Consider the following 15,232-nt stretch of genomic DNA (forward strand, 5'->3'; position numbering starts at 1 on the left):
CCTATGCAGCTTTCCAAAATCATCGACCCAATGAATGTTTAAAATAGCAACAATCCCCACAAGATAGTTGTTACTTAATGTAATTACACCCTTGATGACTTCCTGAAGCGCTAAGTAATAAACTTGTCTTTAAAAACAAGAGTAATTTTGCCAAGATTATCACACCAGTACATTATACACTTTGGGCCTGATCCTCTTCTCGCCGACTCTGGGGTAAATTGAGAGTAACTCCACTGAAATGAGTAGCATGGATCCATGTAAAACTGGTGTAAGTGAGATCAAAAGCAGGCAGTTTCTTATGGTGAAAAAAATGTACAATATGCTGTAGCAGCAGTGTTGTGTTTTCAATTACAATACATTTAATTAGTGTGTGGAATTAGTGCCAAGGTTTTTTTCTTGTTTAACATGCATATTGTCTAATGCTCAGTACCTATGTTTTATATGTGACTTATTAGTCACATTTAGCTGCTCTGTTTTCATATATAGCCACTTGGAAGACCTGATATTTGGCAGTAATACTGATTGGCATTGTCCAGAGCTTGGATTCAAAGCTAAGAATCTAAAATACTGGAATATGGGCAATTTCTTTCTGAAGTTATAGCCAAGCACTACAATTTGTTGAATATTAAATAAGCAACTATCACCTCAGCATTTTGGGAATTGGTGTTTTCATGCATCTTTGGCCTGATTCTGATTTCTCTCACATTGATTTGTTATCAATGTAAGCTTCAGTATAGAGTTACTTTGGATTAACACACATGTAAGTGAGAGACGATTCAGGCTCCATTCTATTTTCTCTCTTTTTTTATTATTTTTTATGGCAGAGGTTTACACATTTGTTCAGGGAGTAAGCCCTATCTCCTCTAATATTTGTCAGTAATCTGTCAATACTTATGTTATCTTCACTATCTGAGCACCTCCCCCAAATCTTAATATATTTATCCTCACAACATCCCTGTGATGTACAGAAGTACTATTATTCCTATTTTACAGATGGGGAACTGAGATGCAGAGAGACTGAGGGCTTGTCTACACAGGAACACTCAAAAATTAATCCAAATTAACTAACAATGTGAATTTAAAGTGGATTAGTTAAATTGCATTAAACCCCTATATTAGTACTTTAATTCAGAATTAAAGTAGCCTTAATTTGGTTTACATTAGAAATGAATTAAAATAAGCCAAATTAAGACCACTTTAATTCTGAATAAGGGTGTTCATACAGGGCTTTAGTGCAGTTTAAATTCACACCTTTAATTAATTTGGATTAATTTTCGTGAGTGTCCTTGTGTAGACAAACCGTAAGAACCAGATTTACAAAGGTGTTTATGCTCCTAAAAGTGCAGATAGGTGTCTAATGGAATTTACAAAAGAACCTAAGCAGGTTAGGCACCTCACTCCCATTGAAGTCAGTGGGAGTTCAGTGCCTAACTTGTCTAGGTGCTTTCTTTTAAATCCCAGTAGGCATCTATCTGCATCTTTAGGAACCTAAATACCTTTGTATACTTGGCCATAGGTGACTTGCCCAAGGTCACACAGGAAGTCTGTGGCAGAGCAGGGAATGGCTCCTCCTCCCCTCATACCTTTCAGACTGGTGTTGGAAACTGTTTGGCTGCCAGTATGGACAAACCAAAGCCATTTTCAACACCACTGCAGAAAATATGATTGAAATTTTGTGAAATATGTCCTCAGTCATGCTTTTGATGGCAGTGTTTGTTATCAGCTTGTCTATGCTGGCAGCTTTTTTCAACAGTTGGAAAAAATCCAGGGCAAAGCATAGCTGACAATCACTGTCAACAGTGGGTCATTTTCCTGATGTAGACAAGGCCCAAACCAGGGACAGTGTTGGACACGTACTGCTTCTGTTTATCCACACTTTGGATAAACAGAAGCAGTGCATACGCATTCCTCTTACATATATTCATGTAAGTTACTCACATTCACTTCTGGGAGAATATTACCCCTTTCTGTTCTGATATGTCTTTTCCTCGTGTTATTACAACAATAATTTCCACCCCAGTATGCCAAATGAATATTTTAGAACCAAATTAAAGAAAAGTGTCTTTAATTTTTTTACTCAAAAAATTGCACAAACACCTGTTTCTACATGTATGTGGTATTTGCATATGCAAATATAATAATTGAATGCAAAGGCCTGCTCTACACTTAAAAATTTGATTTGCATGACGAGGTTAATTAGGGATGTGACTTTTTACTAATACTGTTATGCCTACAAAAGATGCAGTTATACTGATATAAGGCACTTTATGAGGCACTGGTAGTTTATATTGCTTTGTCGGACTGGAATAAGTTACACACCTCTATGAGCACATATTTACCAGTATAACTGCATCAACAACGGGGAAGGGAGGAATTGCTGCTCTAAGTATGCTGGCATAGCTAAAGAGGCAAAATTGTATAGTATAGACAAGGACATAGTGTGCATCCATTTGCAAACCCAGAATTATGTGCCTCTTTGAAGCTGAACAAAAATTTGACCATCAGAATGCAAAGCCATTCCTTTTTCATGAAAACTTGTGCTTACATTATTTCTATGGTGTTAATATGCATATTGTTGATTCCATGTGTAATTTCTCTAGACTGGGACTATGCAGCATATATCACAGCTTTAGAATATGATGTTGAAAACTCTGTCCAATAACAGTAAAAAAAATAAAAAATTGTTCCCTAAACTGAATCAGTCAATCTCATGACTCTGGATTAAAGTCACAGAAGTAAAAGGACATAATAAAAGTTGTAGCTTAAAGTCTAGTTACAACATTTTTTCTTTCCTTCTTTCATTCTAGGCATCGGAAGTCTCCCGGAATAGAGGCGTTTCTCTGTTGACCAGACCAGGCAACAGCCTAGTAACAGCTATTCGAAACCAGCACCATCATGAGACATTACCTCTGGGTAAGTAGGGCCTTCTATTTTTTCTTTCTAGAGGGGCTCCTTGGGAACATTCAACTATCATATCCCTTATCTAGCTCTCTATCAACTCTTCCTTAATGAGGAGACAGGGAAAATTATATTGATGGTGATCACATTGTATTACTGTGTGCTTTATTCTGTATGCTGTATTATCACGATTTGACAAGTAATTTTCAGTAGCACAGTTGTCATCATCTCCAAAAGTGTCACTTGCTGCTAGAGTAAAGAAAAGCCTCTGTGGTCTTTATCTATTCCAGCTTACAATGACAAGATTGTTGCATTTCTACGCCAACCAAACATTTTTGAGATGCTGCAGGAGCGTCAGCCAAGCTTGGCCAGGAACCATGCACTCAGGTATTGATCTGTTCCAAGTTACTGTGAACAGTCTCTAATCCTGTCCCCTGCTGGCTTTGGAGCCAGCAGACAGGGTGTTCCATGGGGCCTGGAAAGAAAGAAATCCTCTCCTTATACCACTCCATGGCCATTGCTGCAGCCAGGAAGTAGCAATTCATGCTGCTGATGCTTCTGCACCACATGCTCTGTAAGGGCACTGGCTGTAGCTCTGTACAGCAGTGGATCCACTGGCCTCACTCCCACTTCTCCTCTGGCCTTACCTGGCCCTACCATTCAAACTCTGCTACAGGGACATCCAAGGAGCTATGTTGGAGTGTTGATTCCTTTGCATGGGCTTCTCATATTCAATTCTAACCAACAGCAGAGGAGAAGGGGGGAGCAGGATTGACCCCATAATGCTTATAAAATCAACTGTCAAATAACTCTGTGTTTTGTCATTAATATATAACAATGAGAACAAAAGGTCAGTGGGGAAGTCAGTGGGACCTAGGCTCCAAAGTCACTTAGGGGCTTCGAAAATTTCACCTTTTCTGTGCACAGTATAAATATGTAGACCCAGGTCCTTCACTATGGATGAGGAGTGTACAGTGCAGCTCAGCATTGCCCCAATCTTGAACCTGCTCTTACTATGATGGTCCCCGTCATAAACTACCAACATATCAGACAGCAGCTGATAGTGGCCCCCAGGAGCCCAGAACAGCACCCAGGGATCAGTGGGACACAGGGCAGTCCAGCCACTCCCCCTTTGCATGAATCACATCTCCAAAGTCAATATGGGATCCTCTAAGGGTATGTGTAGACTGCAGTTAAAAACCCATGGCTGGCCCATGCCAGTTGACTTGGGCTTGCGGGGCTGTGTGGCTGTTTCACTGCAGTATAGATTTCTTGTCTTGGGCTGTAGCCTGAGGTCTGGGATCCTTCGATCTCACAGGGTCCTAGAGCCTGCAGGAGTCCCCAGCCCTGAGGTGAACCTGTTACCCCAAACAATGTATTTTGGGATATCCCTATAATAATCTGCCTATCGGCCCCATAGTCTGTTCTTCACGAGGTATGAATTTCTGGGGTTGTTAAGGAAACACTAAAGGACACGGCTATAACCTTCCGATAGAGTGATTGACACAGGCAGTATATCTTCCAAAACAAAGTGTCTTTTTATTAAAGTAACTAAAAATCCCTAATACAGTGTAATCTACAAATTCTAAATAAGAGGCAGTCCCTTATTGCAAATTAAAAAAACATTCAAACCACAATAGCATATAGTTTAAATGATTCTAAGAGAAGTGCTTTGCTACAAATGGCCAGTTTGTAACAAATCTCTGACCACAGGTTTTAAATTATACTTTAAGTTTTACATAAGTAAAATACAATTAAAACACACACATTTCATGCATACACGTAATACTATGCTAGACTACAAACACTAAAAATTATATTTAAAAACTGGCAGGCTTACTTTATAAATTCTTTGGTATTCTTCTTTAGTCACTATTGCTGCTCAGCTCTGCTACTGTTGCAGTTTATTCTCAGTCAACTCCTGTGATGGGTTGTCACCCCCAGGGTGCAGTCTGGGAGCTGTGGGAACCTCTGTGGGCTCTAACTCCTGCAGCTGGGCAGGCCTCTTTCACACTGCTTTGTTGGAGATTCAGCCAGCCTCACCAGACCCTGTTATCACCCAACACGACAGCAGGTGGCACCACACGCCCAACTGAGTTACCTGAGTGCTTTACCTAAGCCACTCAAGAACATACAGCCAATTTCCCAGCTCCCCCACTTTGCACCCCTGCTGGAGTATAAACCCACAATTATAACGTTTTACACTGCTCAGGGATCTGTACAATGTAAGCTCGTTAATATAGTTTGCCTTCCCCTCAATGTGGGAAAGATATGCACAAGAAGCTAGTGTTAACCAAGCTGAGATTTTCCCCCCGACACTTCACTCAAAATACACTGGTTAAGATAAAGCATAAAACAAGTTTATTAACTACAGAAAGATAGATGTTAAGTGATAGCAAACAGATCAAAGCAGATTACCTACCAAATAAACAAAAACACAAACTACCCTAATATACTAGTTAGGATTTGAATTAGCAATTTCTCACCCTGACTGAGTTTCCACCAAGTCCATACACAGGCTAGAAATCCTTTTAGTCTGGGACCAGCACTTCCCCCAGTTCAGTCTTTGTTCCTCAGGTGTTTCCAGGAGTTCTCTTGGGTGGGGAGAGAGAGGCCCTGAGATGAAGTCACTCCCCGCCTTATATTGCTTTTCCATATGTCGGGAATCCTTTGTTCCAAACTCAGTTCCCAGTCCAGTTTGTGGAAAAATACAGGTACCAAAATGGAGTTCAGTGTTATGTGGTCTGGTCACATGCCCTTGCTTGCCTTGCTGAGTCATAGCAGCTATTACTTACAGGGTGGCTGAAACATTCCCAGGAAGGCTCACCAGGTGGGGGATAAGCTTCTCCTAAGGCCTGTTGTTTCCCCTAATGGCCCATTTCCCTGAATAGGCCCTTCACAACCAGCTGTCTAGACTGGAAGCATTTTGCCTAGTGGGTGTCACCCAGGTGTAACTACATTCGAAATACAGATACATGATCAATATTCATAACTTCAGATACAAAAATGATACATGCACACAAATAGGATAATCGTATTAAGCAAGTCATAACTTTTCCAATGTCACTTCACAAGACATATCTTTTACCAGATACATCACAATTATGTTATAATCATATCACAATCATACAGCTATGAAGAATCTGTGGTGCAGTGTCACAGCTCCCTTCCTCTGTTCACAGCTCACTCCCAGCAGCTTCTCTGTCCTTTGTGCATTAGTTATTTTGTTTTAATGTTGCTGATATTGTGGCTGCTGCTGAAGCTGCTGTCTTTGCTCTTGTAAGTGCTTTTCTTCATCAGAGCTCTCCTCAGAACTCTAAGCTGTCTTGCAGTAGCTCTTCTCCTTGATTTCCAATCTCTTCATCCAACTTCTCCCAATTACTGCCTTCCTCACCGGCTCCTGACTGACTAACTGCCTGCCAGCACAGCTTTTTTTGTATTGTTCTAACACACATTACCTCATCTTCAGCTACCAGAAGAAATATCCCCAAACTGGCCCAAGTTAGTTCAGGCTGGGTCTGCTTGACCTTTCTCCCATCTCTTTTACTCTGCACATGTTCACTGTTGCTGTTTCCTTCAGAGTTATGATTCTGCCAACCGCCTCACCTGCTTGGCTCTTTGCCAGGATGCCATCTTAGCTCTCCTTGGCTCTTTCCAATTAACTGAACTTTCACCCTCTCTCAATATTCAGCATGCTCAGGGTCTGCAGCATCCATCTTAGGGTGGAGTGACCCCTTCTTATTCAGGATAGAGATCAGGTGGACAAAGTGAAGGCTGGAGAAATTCTGAGGTAATAAACCTTTCATGGACAGTTATTCTGGATGTAGAACCATAATCCACCAACTGTGAAGTGCCCAGGAAGATCTTGGCCATATACTACCTCGGCACACCAAAAGATACATTTAGCATCTAAGAATGAACTTAAATGAGCTAGAGAATGGGCAGCACCAAAAAGGCATTTAGTGCCTCTTTGCTTCAGTCTTTACAAAATGAGTTATTTTTTTACCAGATACTCAACACAATTAATATTAACAACAAGGGAGAAAGAAGCAAGCCATGATAGGGAAAGAATAGTTAAAAGAATATTTAGATAAATTAGGTGTATTCAAGCCAGGGCTGGATGAAGTTCCCTGTAGGATTCTTAAGGAAGTAACTGAAGTAATCTTGGAACCATTAGCAATTGTCTTTGAGAACTCATAGAGAATGGGGTTACTCCTGGGTGGGGGCACTAAGAAGGGAAGCACAGTTATGCATTGGGGAGCCATAATTTGTACTTTAACAATCATTGGATATATTTGTAATTTTGTGGGTGCTTTATTCATTAAAAACACAAAACAATTGCAAAACTTTTTCATGTTCATATTCATCACGTCATTCTTTGTGCTTCTCTAAAGAAACAGAAGAGTGTTTTCTCTACCCTCTAATTCCCTTCTTTTCCTTGTTCTCTTTTTATAGTTCACCTGTTGGCCTCCTTGTTTCATGTTCTACATTTCAGATATATTTTCTCTAGAAGAAGAATCAAATCCTTGTTAGCAGGATGTAAAAAATGAAGAGATGCCTGAGTTAAAGTGGTCACCACTGAAGAGTCAGCATTTGCTAATGGAGTCCATATAATTATAGTTATTTTCCACAGGTACCCAAGTATAGGGAAGAACTGTGGTATCTGTGGGCACACATTGACAACCCAATGGCCACTATATTTATGCCTCAATGGCAAAAACTCTATAGATCAGATATCTTTGCTTACAATTACCATCTTATTCTTCAGAGGTCTTGGGTGAAATCCTGGCTCCATTGAAGACAATGGCAAAATTCCCATTGACTTCAATGGCACCAGAATTTCACTCTTAACTCTAACAGTAGTGCCATGGCTAGAGAAGCCCTATATTTTACAGAAACATAGGAATATTATTTACTAAATTGCACTCCCGTCTTCACTTCTTTTCTCTGAGGACTTAATAATGTGTTTAAAATTCTTTCCAAAGTAATGAAACCATTTGATGCCATCAAGGTATTTCACCTGTTCCTTTCATCTTATATGAAAGGGGTGAAATGAAAAAGAAAAAAGAAACAGAATGATCATCTTTTGGTGCTAGATCCTCATTTGGTGTAAATCAGCTTCTATCCATTGGCTTTTATGGAGTGATGCCAATTTATACTAGTTGAGGATCTGGCCCAAGGATTCAATAAATGCCACACTGTAACCAGCGTAACAAAACAGAACATCCACGTTTTCCCGGTGAGATTTCTCTCTGGGAGTTTTGCTGGCCTTGATGACTAATCATTTACCTATGAAGATCAGACAAAGAGTTCTTTGGGTGTAAAGGATTAGAGCTGCCTCCAGGAAGAATGTAATGCTAATAGATTGAGGGAGAGAATGAAAAATGCCTCCATTATTTAAGATGTACATTTTTGTAATTGAGAATTTTTATCATCGCCATCAAATTATTCTAGACTTTTTTCACTTCTGTAATTTGAGTTCTTATCCCTTAGAGAACAGGAAACGCTTTTATCTCTTTTTCAGCAGAGAACAACATTGACTAATGATGGGGACTAGACAGCTTTGTGGATATGTAATGAAATTTGTAACAGGATATTGAGCCTTTCACCTCTAGGTCACTGCTTTGTTTCCACCTTAGGTCAGTAGTGACCCAAAGCTACTATCAGATGGCCGTTCACCAACTTTTGTGGAATGGGCTTGGTGATCTTAGACAGGTTCCCAGCAGACAAGTGTTCATTTCAGACTGAGCTTGATCTGCAAGGCACCTAGCATTCTGGCCCCAATGCGCCAAAGCATTCAAACACATGTTTAGCTGTAGGCACGAGTAGTCCCATTTGACTTAATATTGGAATGAATGATGTCCCACTGGACCACTCACATGCTTAAAGATTGCTTGATCAGTGACAGAATGCTTTTCATATTTCAGGACTGAGCCCCAAACAACCACCCCTATTGGCACTAATTTATTCACAAGTTTGTATTCCCAGCAGAGACCCCGGGGATTAATTGGTCATGAAGAATGATTTATTCTTTTTCTCCTTGAAGTAGTCCTTTTATATTTACATTGAAACATAAGAACGGCCATACGGGTCAGATCAAAGGTCCATCTAGCCCAGTATCCTGTCTTCCAACAGTGGCCAATGCCAGGTGCCCCAGAGGGAATGAACAGAACAGGTAATCATCAAGTGATCCATCCCCTGTCGCCCATTCCCAGCTTCCGGCAAACAGGATAGGGACACCATCCCTGCCCATCCTGGTTCATAGCCATTGATGGACCTATCCTCCATGAATTTATCTAGTTCTTTTTTAACCCTGTTATATCTTGGCCTTCACAACATCCTCTGGCTAGGAGTTCCACAGGTTGACTGTGCGTTCTGTGAAAAAATACTTCCTTTTGTTTGTTTTAGACCTGCTGCCTATTAATTTCATTTGGTGACCCCTAATTCTCGTGTTATGAGAAGGAGTAAATAACACTTCCTTATTTACTTTCTCCACACCAGTCATGATTTTATAGACCTCTATCATGTCCTCTATTAGTCATCTCTTTTCCAAGATGAAAAGTTCCAGTCTTATTAATCTCTCCTCATATGGCAGCCATTCCATACACCTAATCATTTTTGTTGCCCTTTTCTGAACCTTTTCCAATTCCAATATATCTTTTTTGAGATGGGGCGACCACATTTGCACATAGTATTCAAGATGTGGGTGTACCATAGATTTATATAGAGGCAATATGATATTTTCTGTCTTATTATCTATCCCTTTCTTAATGATTCCCAACATTCTGTTCGCTTTTTTGACTGCCGCTGCACATTAAGTGGATATTTTCACAGAACTATCCACAATGATCTCTTTCTTGAATGGTAACAGCTAATTTAGATCCCATCATTTTATATGTGTAGTTGGGATTATGTTTTCCAATGTGCATTACTTTGCATTTATCAACAGTGAATTTCATCTGCCTTTTTGTTGCCCAGTCACCCAGTTTTGAGAGATCCTTTTGTAGCTCTTCTTAGTCTGCTTGGGACTTAGCTATCTTGAGTAGTTTTGTATCATCTGCAAATTTTGCCACCTCACTGTTTACCCCTTTTTCCAGAGGCACACTGGTAGGCCCGTTTGATGGTTACAATACTGCTGCCATGCTCATTGGGTCTGATTCTGATCTTACACACAGCAGTTTTACATTGATTGACTTCCATAGAATTATTCTTTATTTATAACAGTGTCAGTAAGATCAGAGCCAGGCTCATTTGGTTTCTAGATAGGACTTCAGTCCCCAGGGCTGTCAATCAAGCAACTTTAATGAACAGTAAATTCATATGTAGCAATTATTTTAATTTTAAAATAAATAATTGTCCTACAAGTTTTACTATAGAAATTGGAAAGGCATGAATGAGGCCAACCTGGGACTGAAACATGTAAAGTATAGGGCGTATATACAACTCTGTTAAGAAAATGTTGTATATTAGGTATAGCCTCCACAGAGGCGAACTTTCATCTGTCAATGATGTCAACTGCAGTGTTACACATAAGCTCTAGGGATAAGGAAATCATCTTGCTCTCTAAAATGTGACTCCTGCTTTGGGGACAGACTGCTGGTATGATTTAAAGAATGTTGTTTTATAGGTTTGGTTGTTCAGATTTGAAAAATGTTTTCAGGCAATAGGGATTTCTATTTGCTATCTTTTTGAGAAGAGCAAAAAGGAACTAAAGAAGCAGCGAGGAAAAAATAATCCATCCCTATCTTATGGTTTGACAATGATGAGATTTCTTTCCCCCCTTTTGTCATTAATTTTCCAGGGAGAAGATCCATTACATTCGGACAGAGGGTACACATGGGCTTGAAAAGTTGTCCTGTGATGCAGATTTAGTAATTCTACTGAGGTAATCAATTGGAACAAAACCAGAACTTTGTCACTCATGGTACGCAAGAAGCTGGTTAGCTGTCTCCACCCTATGTTTTTTTGACATATTTTAGGTGATTGACAGAATTTATTAAATCTAGGCTGATCTCTGCTAGGGCCCTATCATGATTACACAGGGATTCATTTGTCCTGATAGCCAGTTGGTTTTCATAATAATTCAACCATAATATATGTGTCAAATCATACTTTCCAGAAACTAGTCCCCACTGGCACAATGAACTTTACCCTCCGATTGCACTGAATGGTAAGGCTTTGGCTTTAAGGATCAGATTAGAAATGACATTTTAAATTTTCCTGTGGCATTTTGAAATGCAGAAATGTGGTTCACACCTCTATGAAAAACAGTCAGATGCACATTATAGGAATGTCAATTATGCCACTGGCAGTGCTATCCAGGAGGCTATTTCACATTAAGGAAGAGCTGAGCTGAGCTACAGTGGAGTGAACAACCATTACTATGTATTGGAGGCAACGCCTTAGTAATGTAGGCAGGGTCTTTGCATCTTTTGGAGCACCAATGAAATTAGCGCTTTAGAGCCTAGGATAATTTAATTTATATGGCTCAACACAATGAAGGATTACATTTCTCTATTGGCCTGTGTTTACACTAAAACACATGCCACCCAACTTGCTTTTGATTGGAGTTACATAGCCCACTCTATCTAATGCAAGAAGTACATGACTTGCTCCCACTACCTATACCTTGATGTAGATGGTCAGAGCGCCATGCAGTGGCTATAGCAAAATATATGACCAAGACAAATCGTAATCAAAAGGGAAACAATTTGTGTATCAATATGTATCCCCTGTTCTTGCTTTTGACCACTGGATGTTGCTACTTTTACCATTGCCTCAAACCTTGGCTCATCCATCCGATCTGGCACTGTCTTGGCATGAAAATGCCTAATGGAACTCACTTTGTTATGCTAAAATGAAGTCTTTGCTTCTTGAGACCATGCCTGGTTGGGAAGATCACTGTTTTATGCATCTGTAGGTACTGATTATTATGTTGTAAGTCATGATCAAATGAAGGGCTGCCCAAACAGATCCTTATAATAGAATTCTGCTGTACCGAATTCTTGTGCTTCTTCCTGTGTAATGAGAGTAAACAGGGCCTGTCTCTATCATTTTTCCTTGCAGCCTCTTTGAAGAGGATATTATGTCTTACATACCCTTGCAGGCTGCCTTCCACCCTGGCTACAGCTTCTCTCCTCGCTGTTCGCCCTGTTCCTCACCTCAGAACTCTCCAGGTAAATGGAGGGGAAACAACACAAGCTCTTGTGTTTGTTGTGCTTCTCCATCTGATAATCACAGAGGGGTGGGTCTCAGCTGGTGTAATTTGTTGTATCTCATTGACCTCAAAGGAGCTGTGACAGTTTATACCAGTTGAGAATTGGCCCCAGACAATTTTTCTGCTGGAGTGTTTGGTTAATACACAGAATGCTGTCACTTTCATTTGTCTCATGGGACACTGATGCTAGCAGCATGGTGGGAATCAGAGATTGTCCAAGGAGAAGAAAATATGGTCCCAGCTTCCAAATGGTTAGGGGAGATTAGACTGAGAAGGGGATTCTGTGTTCTGAGTCTAATCTATTGACATGTAATACATTCTTGAATATGGATATTAGATGGGAAAAGCAAAGTCCAAATCACATATGTATGACAAAGCTTTCAGAACTCCAGTAAACAACTGTAGGCCAAACTTAATATCCAACTGGACAGTGTTTCCAAGATTGCTCCTTCTCCCAAGATTCATAGATTTTAAGGCCAGGAAGGACCATTAGATCATCTAGTCTGACCTCCTGCATGTCACAGGCTAGATAATTTCACCCAGTTACCCTGTATTGAGACCCATAACTTATGTTTGACTAAAGCATGTTTTCCAAAAAGGTATCCATTTGTAGAAGATTGTTTCCAAGTTCTGTGTATCTCTGAAATATTGTCTATGCCAAGGAATTTGAGCAGCAGGTGGCTCCCTTTAGCTAAAACACCCAACCCTAACTCAGAAGAAGACTGCATTTGCCTGCACCTCCACCATGCAACTGGTTTGGTGGTCATTTTGAGTGACATCCCAGGAATATGATCTTAAATCAGTGTAGGCTATTTTCAAAGCCACCTGAGCTATTTGGACATCCAGTTCCTATTAAAGTTAATGGGAATTGAGTGCCAAATGCCCTGATGACTTTGCAAATACCAGTCTTAATATTTTTGGGGAAAAACACTGACGTCTTGTCTACACATCTTTGAAAAATTTCCTGTTGTTACCACTGGATTCGCTGATTTCAAGCAGGGATAAACTTCAGTGCAAATTGTGGGTTTTAATGTCCTCAGCAGGGATTTGCACCTGTACCGACTACTGATGTAATAGGGGCAGATCTCCAGTTTGCATGAGATTTAAACATTTGACCAATATCCTCACTCATTGGTGTGTTGAGAGACATGCGGTGGCTTTTAACGTTTTTTGTGGAAAGCTGGTAATATGATATGATATGATATGACAGGGCAGTGGTTTGAGCATTGGCCTGCTAAAACCAGGGTTGTGAGTTCAATCCCTGAGGGGGCCATTTAGGGAACTGGGGTAAAAATCTGTCTGGGGATTGGGCCTGCTTTGAGCAGGGAGTTGGACTAGATGACCTCCTGAGGTCCCTTCCAACCCTGATATTCTATGATTGATTTGAGTGAATGTACTATTTGTTCACCTGTACTACTGGTTGCAGCAACCCAAAATAACCAGTGTGGTGTAAAAAATATTCTGACAGAACAAGAGAAGCTTCACTAGGGATTCTCCTTGAATGCTATATAAATGTGCCTTTCTGTTTTATCATGAGTCAAATAGTAATGTCCTTCTGTTGCTACAAATGAGTCTTCACAGATACTTTGTGCTTCAACTAAATGTAAAATTGTTTCCTTCTTCTGGAGGCTTTTCTGCCAAATTTCTCATAAAAGGACTTGTTTTCATTGTCTCCTCTAAAGAGATAGGGAAATGAGATTTCATGGATCCCATTCTCTAATACTGATTGCTATGATGCTCATTTACACAACAGAACTAATCGGCTGCTTTCAGAATTCAGACTTCAAAACAAAACAGGTCCCAAATTGCTGAAAATCTACTGTTAATGTGAAAATGTAAGACTTCTTGCTGACAGAAATCCTCTCTTATGCCACAAAGGTTTCTGTGTTTATAGCTGAATGTCTTTAATATACAGAAGGTGTTTAACCCAGAAAAACCCAATTCCCAGCCAGGCCTGGGCCCCCTAGAAGTGCTGCTTTGGATTCAAAGGTTTAATCCTGCCAGATAATGAGATCTCCTGGAAGATGGTGAGGAGAGAGATTTTCAGGAGTATATAGACACCTCACTCCCATTGACTTTCCATTCAAGTCAATGAGAATTGAAGGCTCAGGAAGCATAAAGGGACCACAACCATCATCTTGGTAAGATGATGCAGCTGTCCAGAAGTGTTGGGAACCACAGAATTATAGTAACTGATGGCTGCATTAATGACAAATAGAACATGAAAATAATGAGCACTCAAAAATTCTACATGTACCAATAAAAGTTCATATAATATTTTCTAGCAAGTTGTAACTGAAAACACCAGGTGTATGAATAAGACCCTCTTTAAAAGATTTTTAAACTCTATGACTTTGCTCTTTTCCCTTCTAGGATTACAGCGAGCTAGCGCAAGAGCGCCTTCTCCATATAGGAGAGACTTTGAAGCCAAGTTACGCAATTTCTATCGAAAACTTGAAGCCAAAGGATATGGGCAAGGTCCAGGTAAAATTAAGTGAGTATTATGTCAAATGATTAAAATAATTTAACATGATGCATCTTAGTCTTGTCACTGTAGTAATGAATCAGGAGATTGATCGGATATATGTGAAGATACATCATTATCGTGGGTCAGGAATGAAACATTAGATGATGTATTTTATCCAGGAAAAGTGTGTGTATACACACACACACACACGTAAACAAGAAAATAGGCCAACAAGAGGGTTATATCTGGGGTGCTTTATTTCTCATGGATCCATTTGTTCCTACACTCCTCCTCTACCTATTTTAAGGAGATGTTGGTATTTCTAGCTATACCAGTAATGGTAGAGAAATAACATGTTAGACAAATGTGAATGATATTGGGCCAATACACTATTACAATTCTGAAGTAACTTCAAATCCTTTGGATTTACTCTGAGTTGACATGTCAATGTAACTCAGGATGAAAATTTGGCCCTGATTGTTGTAGACATTGTGGGCTTGAGTACCTACAGCTCCCATTGATTTGAACTGGCAGTGCAGGTGTTCAGTCAGCACTGCTGAAAATCAGGTCCTATCAATTGCTTTCTATTCCCCATTGCACCTAAATATTAGTTAGACTAGCTCTTTATTCGTTTTGTTAATATATTTTTG

General features: G+C 39.9%; 1 protein-coding gene across 4 annotated transcripts in view; it reads left to right on the plus strand.

Moving 5' to 3' along the window:
* Window positions 1–15,232, plus strand: part of HECW1 (HECT, C2 and WW domain containing E3 ubiquitin protein ligase 1) — a 419,038-nt gene that overhangs the window by 353,105 nt on the left and 50,701 nt on the right. For all 4 annotated transcript variants that reach the window (XM_065583851.1, XM_065583849.1, XM_008169652.4 and 1 more), the window contains 5 exons: window positions 2,808–2,913; window positions 3,189–3,285; window positions 10,700–10,783; window positions 11,965–12,074; window positions 14,489–14,609. In XM_065583851.1, coding sequence (XP_065439923.1) covers window positions 2,808–2,913; window positions 3,189–3,285; window positions 10,700–10,783; window positions 11,965–12,074; window positions 14,489–14,609 — 518 coding nt within the window. The remainder of the gene's footprint in view (window positions 1–2,807; window positions 2,914–3,188; window positions 3,286–10,699; window positions 10,784–11,964; window positions 12,075–14,488; window positions 14,610–15,232) is intronic.

Source organism: Chrysemys picta, chromosome 2, assembly GCF_011386835.1.
Source record: "Chrysemys picta bellii isolate R12L10 chromosome 2, ASM1138683v2, whole genome shotgun sequence".
NCBI classification, from domain to species: domain Eukaryota; kingdom Metazoa; phylum Chordata; order Testudines; family Emydidae; genus Chrysemys; species Chrysemys picta.